Below are 16,106 nucleotides of genomic sequence, written 5' to 3'. Positions count from 1 at the left end.
GTGAGTTTGACTTTTTGAAATAAAATAACTTTTCTACAATTCATTGAGCTGCACCTGTACTCGTGGGAATAGGCTCTTATTACGCACTTCTTACAGCACGACGTGGCAGTCATGTGATACACAAAACTGATAGCACGCAACACACTGATTCTCTGCGAAGTGCCGAGACTTTTTTTTTTTTTTTTTTTTGCACAGACAAGCAAGTCTCCAACGTGAGAACAGAAACCCGATCGTGGCAGTCCAGTTGACATGTGCATATATTGTCGCCCCACAGAAGAAGGTGATATCTAAAGTGTCATCATCATCATCATCGTCACGTCTAATTCAATTGGCGCTGACAGTGCGGTTCTCATTTATCAAGCGCACAGCGACCTGCTAAGTCAGAGCATGCGTCCTTGAAATATCTCAGGCTACATTCGACTCCTCCCTACAATTCTCTTTTTCTTCGGTTTGATCAAAGCCAGTGCAGAAGCTCATTGAATTGTGATAGATTATTAACCAGTTCAACTGTGTAGCAAGGTTACAGGTTTAAGCATAAATATGGGGATTAAAAGTCAGCCTTTGCATAAAATATTTTGGGGGACTATAGTCAGGAATTAGGTTAGCATTTTGGCTATAAGGACCTTGTGTGTGGAGTTTGCATGTTGTCCCTGTGCATTGAAGATTCTAAATTACCCGTGAGTGTGAATGGTTTGTTTGTCTACGGTTGCCATGCACTTGACTGGCAACCAGTCCAGGGTGTAGGCTCTGGCTCACCGGCGACCCTAATGATCACAAGCATTGTCAAAAATGATGATGATGATGTACAGTATAGTCTGGAATAGTATAATGTATATCGTATAAAATACGCTCTTAGGCTCTTAAAGACAGGTACTCGTCTACTACTCAAGTACAGTATATTGCAAGTGTTAAAAAAAAAAAAAGAGGAGCAGTTTCTTTCTCATTTTACTGTGTAAAGTACCCAATCGATCTATCACCTATCTACATAGCCGATCTATCTATCTAGATATCCCGTTAGCTATCTATTTAGCGACAGTATCTATTTATCTATCTTTCCGTTTGTGAGTCTTATGTCATGTGCAAGTAGTACAATGTACAGTATGTAATACAATGTGTAGCAATAAAGCAAAAAACGCATGTCGTTTCTGTCAAATGAAAAGCACGTCTTTCCAAATGTGAGTTTTGTTCTCATCTGGAATGAGACAAAAACAAACGTTCTCCCTGTTTTGGATAAAAACAAAAAACACACAAACAAAAAACACACCATTTGGAGATACATGCTTTCCATGAGATAAGCAGATCAATTGAAAAGCACAGAGGAGAAAATGTGTTTTTTACTGCGCAGATCGAGGCTTCAAGGAAGCAAAGAAAACAACATAGATCTCTGTCAAGGTTGAACTTTTGACAAAGTAAAATAAGAAACAAGAAACAATGTTGAGGGATGTTTTTGTTTGCCCATCTGTTAACAGGCAGGACCATAACAGTTTATAATGTAGAGCAGATTCAAATGGCAAAAAGGAGAACATTTATTCCTCCTTAAATGTGAAAATAGTATTGTATTTGTGCTTGTGTGTCCATTTGTTAGCTAACAGGCCACTTTCTGGTTGAAGATGTTAGCACTAGACTAATGGGGTCCTACCGGTCGCATTCTGGGGCACAGGAACTGTTCTTTCTTGACTTAAATTGCAACAATATATATATTTTTTCATTAAATGAAATTAATAAATAATACTATAGTAATAATAAAACCAATAAGTGTTTGGCCTCAGAAAAATTCTCACCCATCCGTCCTGAACACATCTCTTTCTGAGTTTGAGCTTGACTCTCGCAAGTGACAAACCGAGAGAAAGCCACGGAGGCTCTTCTTGCCGGCGCTTTGACGAGTTTACCTGGATGGTCGCTGGGCTGAAGGCAGGGCAGCGGCGTCACGCTGGCCGACTCCGGCTGCCCGTCCAGAGCTGGGTACAGGGGCAGGACACCCAGGGCCTTGCCCAGCATGCGAGGCCCCAGGCTAAGCACGCGAACCTTGACGTCGCGGTAGCAGTGGTTGACCATGCGCAGGTGAACGTTCACCCGGGTGGTGATGCGGATCAGACACTTGACCATGGCTGTGGCACGCGGGCGACGGCCCTGTTCCTAAAGGTCCTGTTAGTCCCGAAAGGTCTAGGCCACACAGTCGGCGTATGTCAGCGGGCTTCACTTGCGGACGAGTGTGTGAAGCGATGCGATGCGATCGCCTGGCTTGGCCCCACCCAGGCCAGTGACAAACATGGAGTAGCGGGCCCGGGCTATTTTCAGTTGAGGTATTAATACCACTGCAACCCATGCAGTCCGCTCTCCTGACACCACAGCAAAACACACTCAAGAGTCTTGCTCTTGAGCCCGCGGCAGGGCCAAGGAGAGGCTCACTGTTATTTTCACTTTAGTTTGAATAATCATATTAGCAGTGTGCATCTGTCCATGGGAGCCTACCCCAGGAAACTTTGGGCAAAAGGCTTAAAACACCCTGAATTGGTTGCCAGTCAATCACAGTGCAGACAGTATATAAGAGACAGACACACACATTGCCACACTCACATTCTCACGGGCACCGAGTGAGACCTGAACCCACAGAAAGTCAGGCGAGTGAACCACGACACCACCAGTAACAATATTAGCAGTTGTGCTTCGAAAATCATACAAATGATGGTTAAACTGACCTTATTATTGCAATCTCACTGTTTTGCTGAACAACCCTTATTGCATATACAGGCATATCTCAATAAATACGAATATTGTAGAAAATGTCACTACTCATACATTATATACATTCATTAAACACTTTGACACTTTACAAATGACTTCCTAATTTCTACAATAAAATCATTTCCATTGTTTCCTGATTCTTTTTTTATGTGATATTCTAGTTTCTAGAGATGGTGAATTTGAGGTTAGGGTTATAATCATCAAAATTTTACATATACATTTTAAAAACGTCATGAAATGTTTCACTCTGTGTGTGTAGTGCAGTTCTATAATATGAGTTTAACATTTGTATTTACTTTGAACTAAATTAAGCTTTTGACACCATTCTTCTTTATTTAGCTGTACAGAGGTACCTTGACTTTCAAGTTTAATTTGTTGCATGCTCCAATTTACTTGTATTGTATATCAAATCAAGTTTCCCTATGAAATGAATTGAAATGACACAAATCTGTTTTTAATGAAGAAAAATAGCACTCTATTGTATCAAAACATACAAAAACATAATAAAAGAGAATGTAAATAAATAAACAGGTTTTATAAGGTGTAATTACTGCATGTACTGTAGTATTAGTGTGTTAGGTGTGCACCTTTAAGGGGCGTGACCTAGTCAGGTACATTTGGAGCTGGAGTCGCTCTTTGTGAGTGTTCTCATTTTGTAGTTGTGTTTTTGACTGTTTGTCATGTTAAATAAACGGCTGAAAGTGCATTGGCGTCTGCCTCCAAAACCAGTTTTACTTGAAATTTGGTAGGTATGTCCATCATCCTTATTAGGGTCGCAGGTGAGATGAAGCCTATCCCAACTGGCTTTGTATGAGAGGTGGGGTACACCCTGCACTGGTTGCCAGTGTCATGTATAGACAAACAACCATTCACACTCACATTCGACTGTCTGGACAATTTAGAGTCTTAAATGAACCTAAAATGCTTGGTTTTGGAATGTGAGAGGAAACCACCTGGACTACCTGGAGAAAACCCACACAAGCATGAGGAGAACATGCAAACTCCACACAGGAAAGCCAGAGCAGAACTCCCAAGCCTCAGAACTGTAAGGCAGACATGCTAACCCCTAGCTACTAACTACTACCAGTATACTTATTTCCTATGTCTATCATGAGTAAACCCTCAGAGAATTTTCAAGAACCCATACTAGAAAATACAAAGGAAATCTGCCATTTTGGCCAGTTTCCAAGGCTTCTGAATATTAGACTTTGGTATACTAGACAAAGATGTGACACTAAATTGCAAAAAATATATATATATATATATATATATATATATATATATATATATATAATATGCGGGTGGACCGTGGCAGCAAAGTTTGATGACTTGCCATAAAACCACTCCACTCTAATAAATCACCTCCACATTATTGTGCGTGAGATAAAATTCCCACGTTTAAGAGATTAGATAGCTGCTACTGATGTTCTGAGTTCTCCATCCAGTGCACCTCACAACGTTTTACATGCCCTTGACAGGCGCAGGACTCCGAGAGACCGTTTATCAGTGTCGGCTAAGCCTTTATTCTGATTCTTTTTATCTAGGACTTCTTCCGTGTCTCCGGCCTTATGTGTGTTGCGATAACTTTTGTTCCGAACTGGCACTATATAAATACAATTCAACTGGATTTATCTGAGGTCTTTAAGAAGAGTTGACCTGCTCCTGCTCCATTTTAATTACACTGTCAGTAGCGCCAGCTGCTCTGAGCCCAGGCGCCCGCAGGTGGTCCGAATACAGTACCGTTGAGCTGGCTGGTTGACTGATGCACACGCCTGCAGCCTGTGCTTCCAGCTCCGATGCAACAAACTGGGCCAAATGGCTCAAGTTTCGGCATGCATTTTAATGTGACTGGCACCTCCCTGATTTGTTTAAACTTTATTCCATGTGATTGACAGCCACTAATCAAGTAAGAAATGTTGGTATAATTATTGACTTGGACCTGATTTTTAAAAGCCACCCAAAAGTTGCAACGAAGTCTGCTTATTAATCCCCTGAAGAACATCTCACTCCCCTCTGGTTGTCGGGTGCAAGCTTGTCGAGTGTTTCCAGAACTAGAACTGAACAAGGTGAAGCAGCTTTCAGTTTCTGTGCTCCACAAACCTTCTGAACATTTAGATCTGACCTGACTCTTTTTTTTATTTATTTATTTTTATGAATCTCGTTTATACCATCTTCCTTGTAGTTTGTGGTTTTGACTTGATAACCTGTGTTTGTTCATTCTTTCCCCCCATTATTTAATATTTTCATTTATCCTACTTTTATGTTGGGATTATCTTTGCCTCTGTAAAGGCACTATGGATTTAGCTCGTGTATGATCGGTGCAATATAAATAAATTTGCCGTTTCTTGAAATCTCACTTCAAAATCCAAGTGAAAACACACTACTATATCCGCATTCCTATATTATTTCTTTCTCCATGAACCCGCATGATGATACATGAAATGGGAAATCAGGAGAAGTTTTTCACTCAACCAGACGTACTCGAGTGTCAACATTACACGCTTACCCTCCATGATTGATATGTGCACAGCTCTCCTCCGTGTGCGCGGAACGCTTGTGAGCCGTGGCCCGTGGGTGATAGATGGACAGCTCCTGCTGGGAACCAGGCCAGCCCTGCACAGACCAGCATAGACACACACATGCATCAAAGCGCTGTCAGACAGTCACAAACAGTAGTTACTCAATGTGTGTGTTCGCTAAAAATGCTGTGCTTAAAAAAAGAGAATATTTCAGGAGCTCTCCGCGACTTCTTCAACAACTGTGTACCTGTGTATTTCTGGAGGCTCTCGTTTGATTTTGGCACTCTGCTCCATCACCTCTTTTGCCACGCGCCCACTGTCGTAAAGCACAGAGACGACGCTGAGGATGAGTTGCACAGACGGACACAGAAGCAGGCGACCCACCATTGTCACGAGAACCATTGTAGCAGTGGATCAAAGCATCATTTGTAGCTATTGTGATCGCATAGACTGGTTGGAGAGCTTTGTGTAAATATCGCTTATCCTTATTAAGTTTGTGGGTGAGCTGGAGCCTATCACAGCTGACTTTGGGCAAGAAACGAAGTCCACCCTGGAATGGTCGCTAGCCATTTACAGATTACAATAGCAAATAGTCTCGATTAAAATCTCCTCACAGCCAAATGTGGATTACACAAAATTATTACTGTGACGTTCTAATATTTTAAAGCTGCAAGTGCCTGAGTCTAAATTTAACTGAGAAATAAACTCTCAATCTTGAATTTGAATTGGTATACACATTCAAGAATGAATTAATTAGGATAGTTTGGCCTTTGGTTTGTGTCAATACACCTTGAAATGTAAGACAATCTCTTGGATAAACAGCATGCTTTAAGCAGATGCATTGCAAGCACGCCTGGTGTAATCTGCCTAATTCATATGGCTCCCTTGCAGGCTGTGATGATTTGTCCTATGTGGCTATAACGGGCTGACGTTGCCAGGAAGAGGGGACGTCCGCTGGGAAAACCTCTTTTCACTGGTATTGCCCTCCCCTCCCTGTCATCAGTCATTAAGTCCTCTAGTTGTCGAGTCGTACCTGTAACGGAAGCGGCTGCCCTTAAAGAACAAATTGCTGCTGGACACCGTCCGGACCTGACTTGACTTCTCGAGCCTGAAAAGGGAAAAATACAAATAAAAAACAGGGAGTTGAACTTTAATAAGAAGAAAGCAGGAAGAAAAATCAAGTTAATACAGTATTCTTCTTCGTGCAAGAACAGCAGCACAACCTCTAATTTAGAAGATCATATCATTCGGAATTCAACCAATATCTGCAGGGGCTTCAGCTCAGTGGATTCACTCCACAAGTATGCTTTGCTTTTTCTTTGGCTTTTTGTGTTAACTGTGATGCCACCACAGAGGACAGACAGAGAGACAGAGCTAGAGAGTTTTACAGTAAATAAAGGCATCCATTTATTTAAATTTCCAATGAAGATGTGACTTTAAATGCAAAATCTGTGATCTACCACTGGCCAGGCTTTTCTGGGGTAGATTACATTTAACCTTAGAGGTGTCTAGCATTGGAAACGTTGATATCAGTAATCTGTGATGACTGAATGCCAGGAAAGGAAAAAAAGAACACACTATTGATTGAATTATTCAGCTGCCCTACAAGTTATTTGCACGAGTCCTTGGCACATCTCCATACACTATTCAATATGTTTATAGTCATAGTAAGTGAGACATTCATTTTTAATGCGCCCTTTCGCCTTTGAGAAAGGAACGTGTGACAGAGTTCTATAACCTCTTAACTCCGCAGACCTCCCCGAAGACAACATTGCCAGTTTCGAGAATTATCAAAAGCTCACACGGAGGCGCTGAACCGTGAAACTCACTTATAGAAAGCTTGGTTCTCCACGCCACACTTCCAAAGGTGCTTGCATGCCTCCGGTGTGGGTGCAAAGTATGTCAGGATGATCTTTGTTTCCTGCACGTTACAAATGGAAGACGGAGTGCAGGACAATTAAACACAATGAGGTGGCGATAAAAAGCACACGATGGACAACATGCATGCCAGCAAGTCGCGCTCTCACCTCCTTGTGGTTTGCATAAACGTGGAACGTCTTGCCCTCGAACTTCAGCTTGGTCACCTCATTCCTGTCCAGGGAGGAAATCGCCGACAGGCTGATTAAATATTTATGAAAAGCACTTGAAGATCGCATAAACAGCAATAGAGTGGACAAAAACAAATGGCTGGTGGTATTCCCGGAAGGCGGATGGGGAATATGAGAGAAGGAAACATGAGTACCACACCACACACACACTTCTCAGAAAAATGAAATGTTTACTATCTCTGAATAGAGCTACGAGGTGTGATTAATTAGCCATCTGCAAAACCGCAAGCACCACCTATTTTCACAGGTGGTGACAGATGGAAGTTTGCATGGCATACAACCAGCTGTGCCATGCGAAGCGCCCTCACAGGCCACTTCATTAGGTACCCCTGCACAATCTGATACGATCCAAAACAATATAATTCTGCCACTGACACTCTCAATTTGCTTGTTTGTACAATCTTTAGTAACATCACAGACTTTAGTAGGATTAAACTATAATATAACAATACTTTATGATACTACTACAATGATTAATAATAATAATACATTTTATATTCAGTGGTGCCTTGAGATACCATAGAGCCCACTTAAGATTTTTTCACGATATGAAGATTTTTATTCATTTATTTATTTATTTTTAATGACCAGGTACAAAGGGTAAATTCTATGGAACCACAATTTGGTGCTGATTCAAATGTAGGTGTGCACTCCAATTTGAGCTATTCACGATCAAAATGGGCGGCACGGTCACCGACTGGTTAGCACATCTGCCTCACAGTTCTGAGGCCCAGGGTTCAGATCCCGGCCGCGCCTGTGTGGAGTTTGCATGTTGCATGTTTTCTCCGGGTACTCCGGTTTCCTCCCACATCCCAAAAACATGCGTGGTAGGTTAATTGAAGACTCTAAACTGCCTGTCGGTGTGAATGTGAGTGCGAATGGTTGTTTGTTTCTATGAGCCCTGCGATTGGCTGGCTAACAGTTCAGGGTGTACCCCGCCTCTCACCCGAAGATAGATGGGATAGGCTCCAGCACGCTTGCGATCCTAGTGAGGAAAAGCGGTACAGAAAATGGATGGATGGACTATCAAAATGTCTTTATTATTAAGGTTGTACAAATGTTTGTAGTTTGCATTGGTGTACATTGTCCCTGCGTCACACTGAGGGCTTATTCTAATATTTTTTCACTGTTATGTATCTAAATAAGTCATTATAAACACCAGTGGGTATAATACAGTGTAGTTCTATGCCACACTACACCATTTAACTTACCATTTGAGGAAATGCACTCTCTTGTTTCCCTGCAGGACCACAAAACCAAAGGGCGTGAAGGCAAGGAAAGCCGGGTTTCCTGACACGTCCTGGAAGAGACAAAAATCAAATGATGACACGTACAAAACATTCTACCATACAAGTACAGCACACTATGTTTTGCTGTTGTTGTTTAAAATCCACATGCACCATCCCACCTTGCATGGATGTGGATCAACACCATATGTCTCCAGCATCTGGGCTTTCTGCAGGAAATTTCGCTCTGATGTTTCAGGTGCCTGTCCACTGAGAGGGAGCAACAACACACCAAACATTAGGAGTGAGGACATCACAAAAATACGGGACATTCATTAATGCACATTTAAATTACTTGCAGGAAGGTATAACTGGATTTTGGAAGACTGCATGTTGTGTTATTTTTTTCGTTGTTGCTGTTATTGACATGTAAAAAAGAGCAGCCATTAGGGATCCCAAAAAGAAAAAAAAAAAAAAAAGAACCTGAACTGTAGTTTAGTTTAGCCTTTACTGTGTGACATTGAGCAAGTCAGCTAATTAACAGCACTAGCGAAGAAACCATTTGCCACAAGTGGGCAGCAGAATCTCACACAGGTCTACAACGTCAATACTGGCACAATTCCAGCACTAATGGGTCTCACCATATTTCATATTTTCCCTTTCTTTTATTACGTGTTCCACATAATGTACACTTTTACAAGAAGCGTTAATTTGTTGAAAAAAATCTTAAGCCCAAGAATTTTAGCTGAGATTCATGAGGGAGAAGAAGTGGAATTGGGGAGGATGAGGAAAGTGAAGAATAGGAAGAGGAAGAATAAGAGGAAAAGGAGAAAGAGAAAGATGAAGAGGGGGTGACAAAGAGGAGGGGGGGAGGAGGAGGATTAAGAAGAGGAAGATGAAGAAGAGGAGCGACAGAAGGAAGAAGAGGAAGAAGAAAAATATCTGATTTTCAAAGTGGAAGTGGTAGAAGGAGGAATGGGAAAGTGAAGAAGAAGAGGAAGAGAAGAATAAGGAGGAAGCAGAAGAGGAAAAGAAGGAGAGAGAAGAGGGGGATGACAGATACTCTAGATGGGAGAAGAAGAGGTGGATAAAGAATATGAAGATGCAGCAGAAGAGAAAGGAGAGGAAGATGAAGCGCAAGAAAAAGAGGAGAAAGGTGGAAAAAGAAAAGAAGGAGGAATAACAGGAGGAGGAGGAGGGTGAGGAAGAGGAAGAAGAAGGAAACCACCCACAGAGCTCCTGTGGTGGAAAGTCACGCAATCTACCGAGCTCTAAAACAAGAGCCAAAGAAAATAATCTGGCTGTCGACTGACACTGTTACAGATGTTTAAACTGTTTTGTGACCTGTGAGTCCAGGCAGTACTGCTCGACCTTTTCACATTGAAAAACACACTACTATACATCATCATCATTGTCGTCTTCTTCCTCTTCATCGTCGTCACCATCATCGTGTCCATCGAGTGTTACAATAAAGTGCAGCCTTTGAGGGGATAGTGGACATTGAGTGCTTTTTATTGCACCAACAATCATGATGATGATAATCATCATTATAAACATCATGAGGCCTGTTATGCAGTCAATGACATAAATGTCAGCGCAAGTGTGTGTGGTATTTATTTAGGCTGCATCCGAACAGGGAGCACTACTGTAACGGCCGAGCATTTACAATATCAACAATATCAACCTGCCATATTTGTTGCATTCATTTAAAAAAGGTTAATTAAAATGTATTTATTCATCATTTATTGATGAGGGAAATTATTATTTTAGTCATGAAAATAATTTTTAATCTAAACAGTATACATAATGTAAAAATGTTAATATTGATATAATTTATGAATTTATTTAAAACTATTTTACATACATATTTTAACTTACTCTATACTACCGCAATAAGATTTTTTAAACTGACAAATGGGCCCAATCATTTGCAAATTAAGTTTTAAAAAAGTTCAATTGTGTATGTCACATATGTAAAATACTTGATTAAATAATGCATTAATAAATTACATAAATATTTACATTTTCACATATGTATTTTAAATATCCATCCATCCATCCATTTTCTACCGCTTATCCGAGGTCGGGTCGCGGGGGCAGTAGCTTTAGCAGGGACGCCCAGACTTCCCTCTCCCCTGCAACTTCATCCAGCTCTTCCGGGGGGATACCAAGGCGTTCCCAGGCCAGCTGAAAGATGTAGTCTCTCCAGCGTGTCCTGGGTCTTTCCCAGGGGTTTCCTCCCGGTGGGACGTGCCTGGAACACATCACCAGGGAGGTGTCCGGGAGGCATCCGAATCAGAGGCCCCAACCACCTCATCTGGCTCCTCTCGATGTGGAGGAGCAGTGGCTCTGAGATCCTCACGGATGACTGATCCACCATCGGAGCCAACTCACCACCAGGTGGTGATCAGCTGACAGCTCCGCCCCTCTCTTCACCTGAGTGAAGTTCCCAGCGGGAGCGCTCTCCAGCACCCCCACCAAGGACTCCAAAAAGGGTGGGTACTCTGAACTGCTGTTTGATGCATAGGCACAAACAACAGTCAGGACCCCGTCCCCCCACCCAAAAGCGGAGGGAGGCTACCCTCTCGTCCACCAGAGAGAGTCCAACCCCTCTCAAGAGGACTGGTACCAGAGCCCAAGCTGTGTGTGGAGGCGAGTCAGACTATATCTAGTCGGAACTTCTCGACCTCACACAACAGCTCGGGCTCCTTCCCTGCCAGAGAGGTGACATTCCACGTCCCTAGAGCCAGCTTCTGTAGCCGGGGATCGGATCGCCAAGGTCCCTGCCTTCGGCCACCGCCCAGCTCGCACTGCACCCGACCCCTATGGCCCCTCCCACAGGTGGTGAGCCCATGGGAAGGGAGAGCCACGTTACCCTTTCGGGCTGTGCCCGGCCGGGTCCCACGGGTGCAGGCTCGGCCACCAGGCGCTCGCCTTCGAGCCCCACCTCCAGGCCTGGCTCCAGAGGGGGGCCCGGGTGACCCGGGGGACACACAAACCTCTCCACCACGATAAGGTGACGGCTCAAGGAGGGGTATTTTAAATATATATTTTTTATTTTTAAATAAATTATTTTAATAAGTACAATAATCCATTCTCAATATTTAATTGAATTATTCACAATTAAATGACCAATTCTTCAATGCCATACATTTAAAAAGGTATTAAAAGTATACAGCAGCCCTTTGAGATACGAATTGAATTCGTTTAGTGACCATGCTCGTATCAAAAATCTTCTTTCCCCATTGAAATAAATGAACATGCCATTAATCCCTTCCAGGCTGTCCCTAAAAAACAAGAAGAGAATGTAAAGAATTAAACAGTTTGTGCATCATGATTAATTTGGCTCCTTCTAGTGTGCATGACTTGGCCACCTGAGGCAGTATAATACAGTCATGCAAACACACAAAAAACGTTTCATAACTGTGACCCATAACCTTAAGTAATATTAGGGATGTTTTTTTTGCAGAGGATCAAGAATATATGCCTGTGAGTTTTGTTATAATTTCTGTCTACGTGTGTTGCTGCACCTTTCGTGTTCAAATATCCATTGCTTGTAGCATTATAACACCACCACATAGCTTCCGTTCAGTAGCCCACCTATGGCATTTCCTACTATGTGTTGGCATTAAGATAGCGGACTTAAAGGCTAAGCTATGTGGTTGTTTTAAATACACAACATAATTATCTTTGTTTTATGTTGAATTTGACAGTAAACTTCAACTGGGAGTGGTAACAAACAGTGCTTGTATGTTAAATTTTTGCTTGCAAGAGAAAGCAAAATGTTGGTTGAACAATGGCTAGTATCTTGAAAAACTCAGGTCAAGTCAGGTAACTCGGATCTTGATTCACTGATTCCAAATGTTTGCCCACCCCCAAGTGTAGTATTCCTTTTTTTCATCTTACATCAGTTCTGTCTTGTGTATGTCTGCAATCCGCCGCTCCAGTTTCTCTGAGTGTTTGGGGAAGAACTGGAATTTCGAGCTGTAACCTTCAGGATGCTTCCCAGGGTCGTAATTCCCGATCTCAGCTGGAGGAAGGAAAACAAAAGGTTGACCTTATTGGCAAGTTGCACACGTGATGAGCACATATTAACGCCACCCTACACTCGGATGACCCTGATGCTGAATTCTCCTGTGCGAGGTGGAGCCGAACAGGCAGCTGCATCTTTAATGCATAAGTCCCTTGCTTCCACAACTGCTTTCTACGATACTATCTACACTATCTCACCATGCATGTGTTTGGTAGAGGATGATAAGAGGCCAGATAACCACTTCAAAGATTTTCAAATGTTCTATTTTGGGTTGGTAATAATGGTCATTTCAGTGTGAAAAATACATGCCAAAGGGCTCACGCATCGTAATGATATACAGTATTTTCAGTTGGCCTGCTGAACTCTCTGGCCAATTTAATGCATAGTTAGTGAGGACAAGCCAGAGAAGGTCTATATGTTACCTTCCATTACCTTGAAGGATGTAGGCAGCCAGCAAAGCGGCGTCCGAGGTTTTGCACAGGAGGCGGCCGTGGTAAAGGTCCCTTTTGATTTGCAGGAAGACGAGATATCTGCAATGAAAAGGACAACGCGAAGCTCGGTGGGGCGTCTGCGGAGGATATTCAAGGGTCGGTCTAGAATTTCGGCACAATCACCGGACACAACATTAGGTATACCTGCACAATCTCATGAGAACCAGGACTAGAGCTGAGTGGTGAGAGGTCAGGGCCAGCAAGGCCTTCTTTGCTGGACTAAACACTATCAGAAGCACTGACCTGCATTTACAACTTTAAATATAATATTTGTTCAATGAAACTGTATTCCCAACAGTCAGACATGCTGTAAATATTTTTTTTTGTACAATATTTAAACCAATTGCGATATATCTTACTGTATATCCTAAGCTTACCTAAACCTTGGTAAGCTAGGAGATTTGTGAAAATGAGCTTTTACCGAGTGATTTCCTCCTTGAGAGCAGCTGGATCAGGAGGGTAGAACTTGACACGCAGACACATGGTGAATGGAGGCTGAGCTGGAGAAAACAAAGATCAAAAAGTGTTTTTAGAAAATAAATAAAAATAGACAGAAATTGACAAGAACTCAAACAATCAGCAACATTCAAATAAATCAACGTGAGGCCTGAAACACAACAGTGCCAAATATATGACAGTGAATTTACCATTTAGTAGTTGAAAAGGTCAACTCTAATTAGATTTTTCCCTAAGTATGCAAGTCAAGAGCTACTTTTGGGCCAGTTGCCAAGCAACCGCCCCAGCAAATGGATTGTGTGTATACAACGTTTTAACTATAATTCATCAGCCCCTTTGAACCATGTTAAACTTTTCCTCTGAGTGTCACTAATCGATTTTGATTTTCCGTTGACAAATCAGCTCAACTCTTTGTCACGCGGACATAAACATACTTTCATTACAGGTGCGGTTGTCGTAGTTTTAATAAATAAAGAAAACGTGCAGTACTTACATTTCATTTGCTTAGCAATAGACCTTGTTAACTCCAACCAGTGCTGTGTTACAAGCAGAGCAGATTGGTGGATTAGTGACATCATTCAGCAGACACGTTAATTGTTGGGTGTCACTCGTGCTGGCTCTCTGGGAGAAACCCATCATGCCACGTCATCATTACACTGTGGTGATCTTTGTCACAACAATACAGGTACTTAAAATAACACCACTCACAAAAAGTTAAGTATATTTCATTGAAATTTCAGGATTAACCTAAAATGAATTATAACATTTATAGGTGAACTTTATTTGACCAATGCACTTCTAACTTTTTGCACTATTTGCTGTTTTTTAACATGAAGCTACAGCAAAATTCATAATAGGTGTTTGATCTTGGAATGGACCAATACATGTCCTGGTAGAATTAGAATTGGTGTTTAAACAGTTCTCTTTGTCATGCTGTTGAGCATTTTGACATCATGAGACCAACAAGGCAAAACCTACCAATTGAGCAACAGCACCAGGACATTGTGAGGCTTCAAACACATGTTCGCTGAGGAAAGTGGCCACTGATCTTAGAGTTTCATTAACAGATTGCAACAGAGAGACTGGAAGAGTCACTGAAAGGCATACTAGTTGACATCCTTGGAAACTTTCTTGGCTCAAACACGTGAAGTTTGCCTTTGTTGAGCAAAAAGTACTACAACAACAAACAGTTGGACGTGGCCATTCACAGGTTTAGACACGGTCAAATTAAGTTTAGCTGTAAAGGTCCTAGTGGATCGTAGGTTCATCCAGAAATTTCAAATGAAACCCAAATAGCCCTCATTTTTTGTGAGAAGTGTACAGTACATATCAGTTCTTGATATTGCGTCAACTCCATGATCTCCCACTTCAATTTAAGCCAAACCTCAGCAGCAACATGCAGCACAATAGTGTTGAGTGCCAGCAGTGCGTCTGAATACTTCATGAATGGAGTGCCGCCGCTACACGCTGCACCGAACGCGTCATGGAACATCCGCTCATAATTAAAGCAAACAATAACACGAGTCCTCACTCTGGTGTTCTTTGACTACATCACATCAAAGCTATATTTAGCGTAAAGTCAAGCATGTGATTTGCATATGGACATGGAGCAACAATGCCATGTTCTTCCTCTTGAGTGCTGCTTCAGAAATATTATATAACACACATTGCATAGAGGCAGCATAGGTGAACTACTAACTGATAGTTCATGTCTGCATTTCTGAGGTTCAGGGTTTGATTCTTGGCTCTGGCCTTTCTGTGTGTTCTCTATTTGTCTGTATGTGCCCTGTGATTGGCTGGCAAACAGGGTTACGCTCCAGCTCGCAACCCCCCTTAGGAAGACAGCGATACAGAAAATGGATGGATAAAAGCCTCTTCAGTCACACAAAATGTTGGAACAAACAAGCAATACAACATTATACCGTACAAGATCCCATTTCAGGGAGTGTCAAAGGATTTACTCTGCATGTGTTTTGCTTTATGTTTGCTTTTTTGTGGCTTTTGCAACACTCATTCTAAAATAAGTAGCCTCTACAATGGGTGTTAAGATAACATGAACAAAGATTTTTTTTTTTTTGATTCCATTATTTCATTTAGGATATTTTGTTTAATATGACAAATAAATTGTAGGTTTACAGCATCCTGGAACAAATATCGTCAGACCTTGGAAGTTTCCCTGTATTTCTTCACCGCATGGGAATGTCGTTGTCTTTCATGGTCCTTCATTCAATGAGAAAAATAATTTGAAAGCACAGTGGTGAGTAGGTTACACAATATATTGTCATCACAATGTACGTATGTGCAATTAGTCACGTCGTAGGGTCCTGCGCAATGTTAGTGTATTGCTTTGCAGTCAATCAATTGTAATATTAATAAGTGACCAGCAGAGGGGTCTGCCTGGACATGCTAATAAGATTAGCACCAATGTTTGGCTAAATTGTAACCCATCAAACAACACACCCAAAGCAAACCAGAGTGTTATATACTGTATTTTCACGACCATAAGGCGCACCGTATTAAAAGGTGCA

At 41.9% G+C, this 16,106-nt stretch overlaps 1 protein-coding gene across 4 annotated transcripts in view; it reads right to left on the bottom strand.

Moving 5' to 3' along the window:
- The window catches only part of LOC133403310 (FERM domain-containing protein 5), a 72,484-nt gene that overhangs the window by 5,689 nt on the left and 50,689 nt on the right, over nt 1–16,106 (bottom strand). For 2 of the 4 annotated variants that reach the window (XM_061678152.1, XM_061678156.1), the window contains exons 3-14: nt 15,742–15,798; nt 14,072–14,114; nt 13,544–13,622; nt 13,064–13,161; nt 12,505–12,628; nt 8,781–8,868; nt 8,584–8,672; nt 7,292–7,355; nt 7,094–7,185; nt 6,298–6,372; nt 5,512–5,580; nt 5,252–5,358 (exon numbers count right to left, since the gene is read on the bottom strand). In XM_061678152.1, the coding sequence (XP_061534136.1) occupies nt 5,252–5,358; nt 5,512–5,580; nt 6,298–6,372; nt 7,094–7,185; nt 7,292–7,355; nt 8,584–8,672; nt 8,781–8,868; nt 12,505–12,628; nt 13,064–13,161; nt 13,544–13,622; nt 14,072–14,114; nt 15,742–15,798 (985 nt within the window). The remainder of the gene's footprint in view (nt 1–5,251; nt 5,359–5,511; nt 5,581–6,297; nt 6,373–7,093; nt 7,186–7,291; nt 7,356–8,583; nt 8,673–8,780; nt 8,869–12,504; nt 12,629–13,063; nt 13,162–13,543; nt 13,623–14,071; nt 14,115–15,741; nt 15,799–16,106) is intronic. The other 2 variants (XM_061678154.1, XM_061678155.1) reach the window with 2 other exon arrangements.

Source organism: Phycodurus eques, chromosome 5 (genome assembly GCF_024500275.1).
Source record: "Phycodurus eques isolate BA_2022a chromosome 5, UOR_Pequ_1.1, whole genome shotgun sequence".
In the NCBI taxonomy this organism is placed as follows: Eukaryota; Metazoa; Chordata; class Actinopteri; order Syngnathiformes; family Syngnathidae; genus Phycodurus; species Phycodurus eques.
The sequence above is the reverse complement of the archived record's forward strand: the minus strand, read 5'-3'. Positions and strand labels throughout refer to the sequence as shown.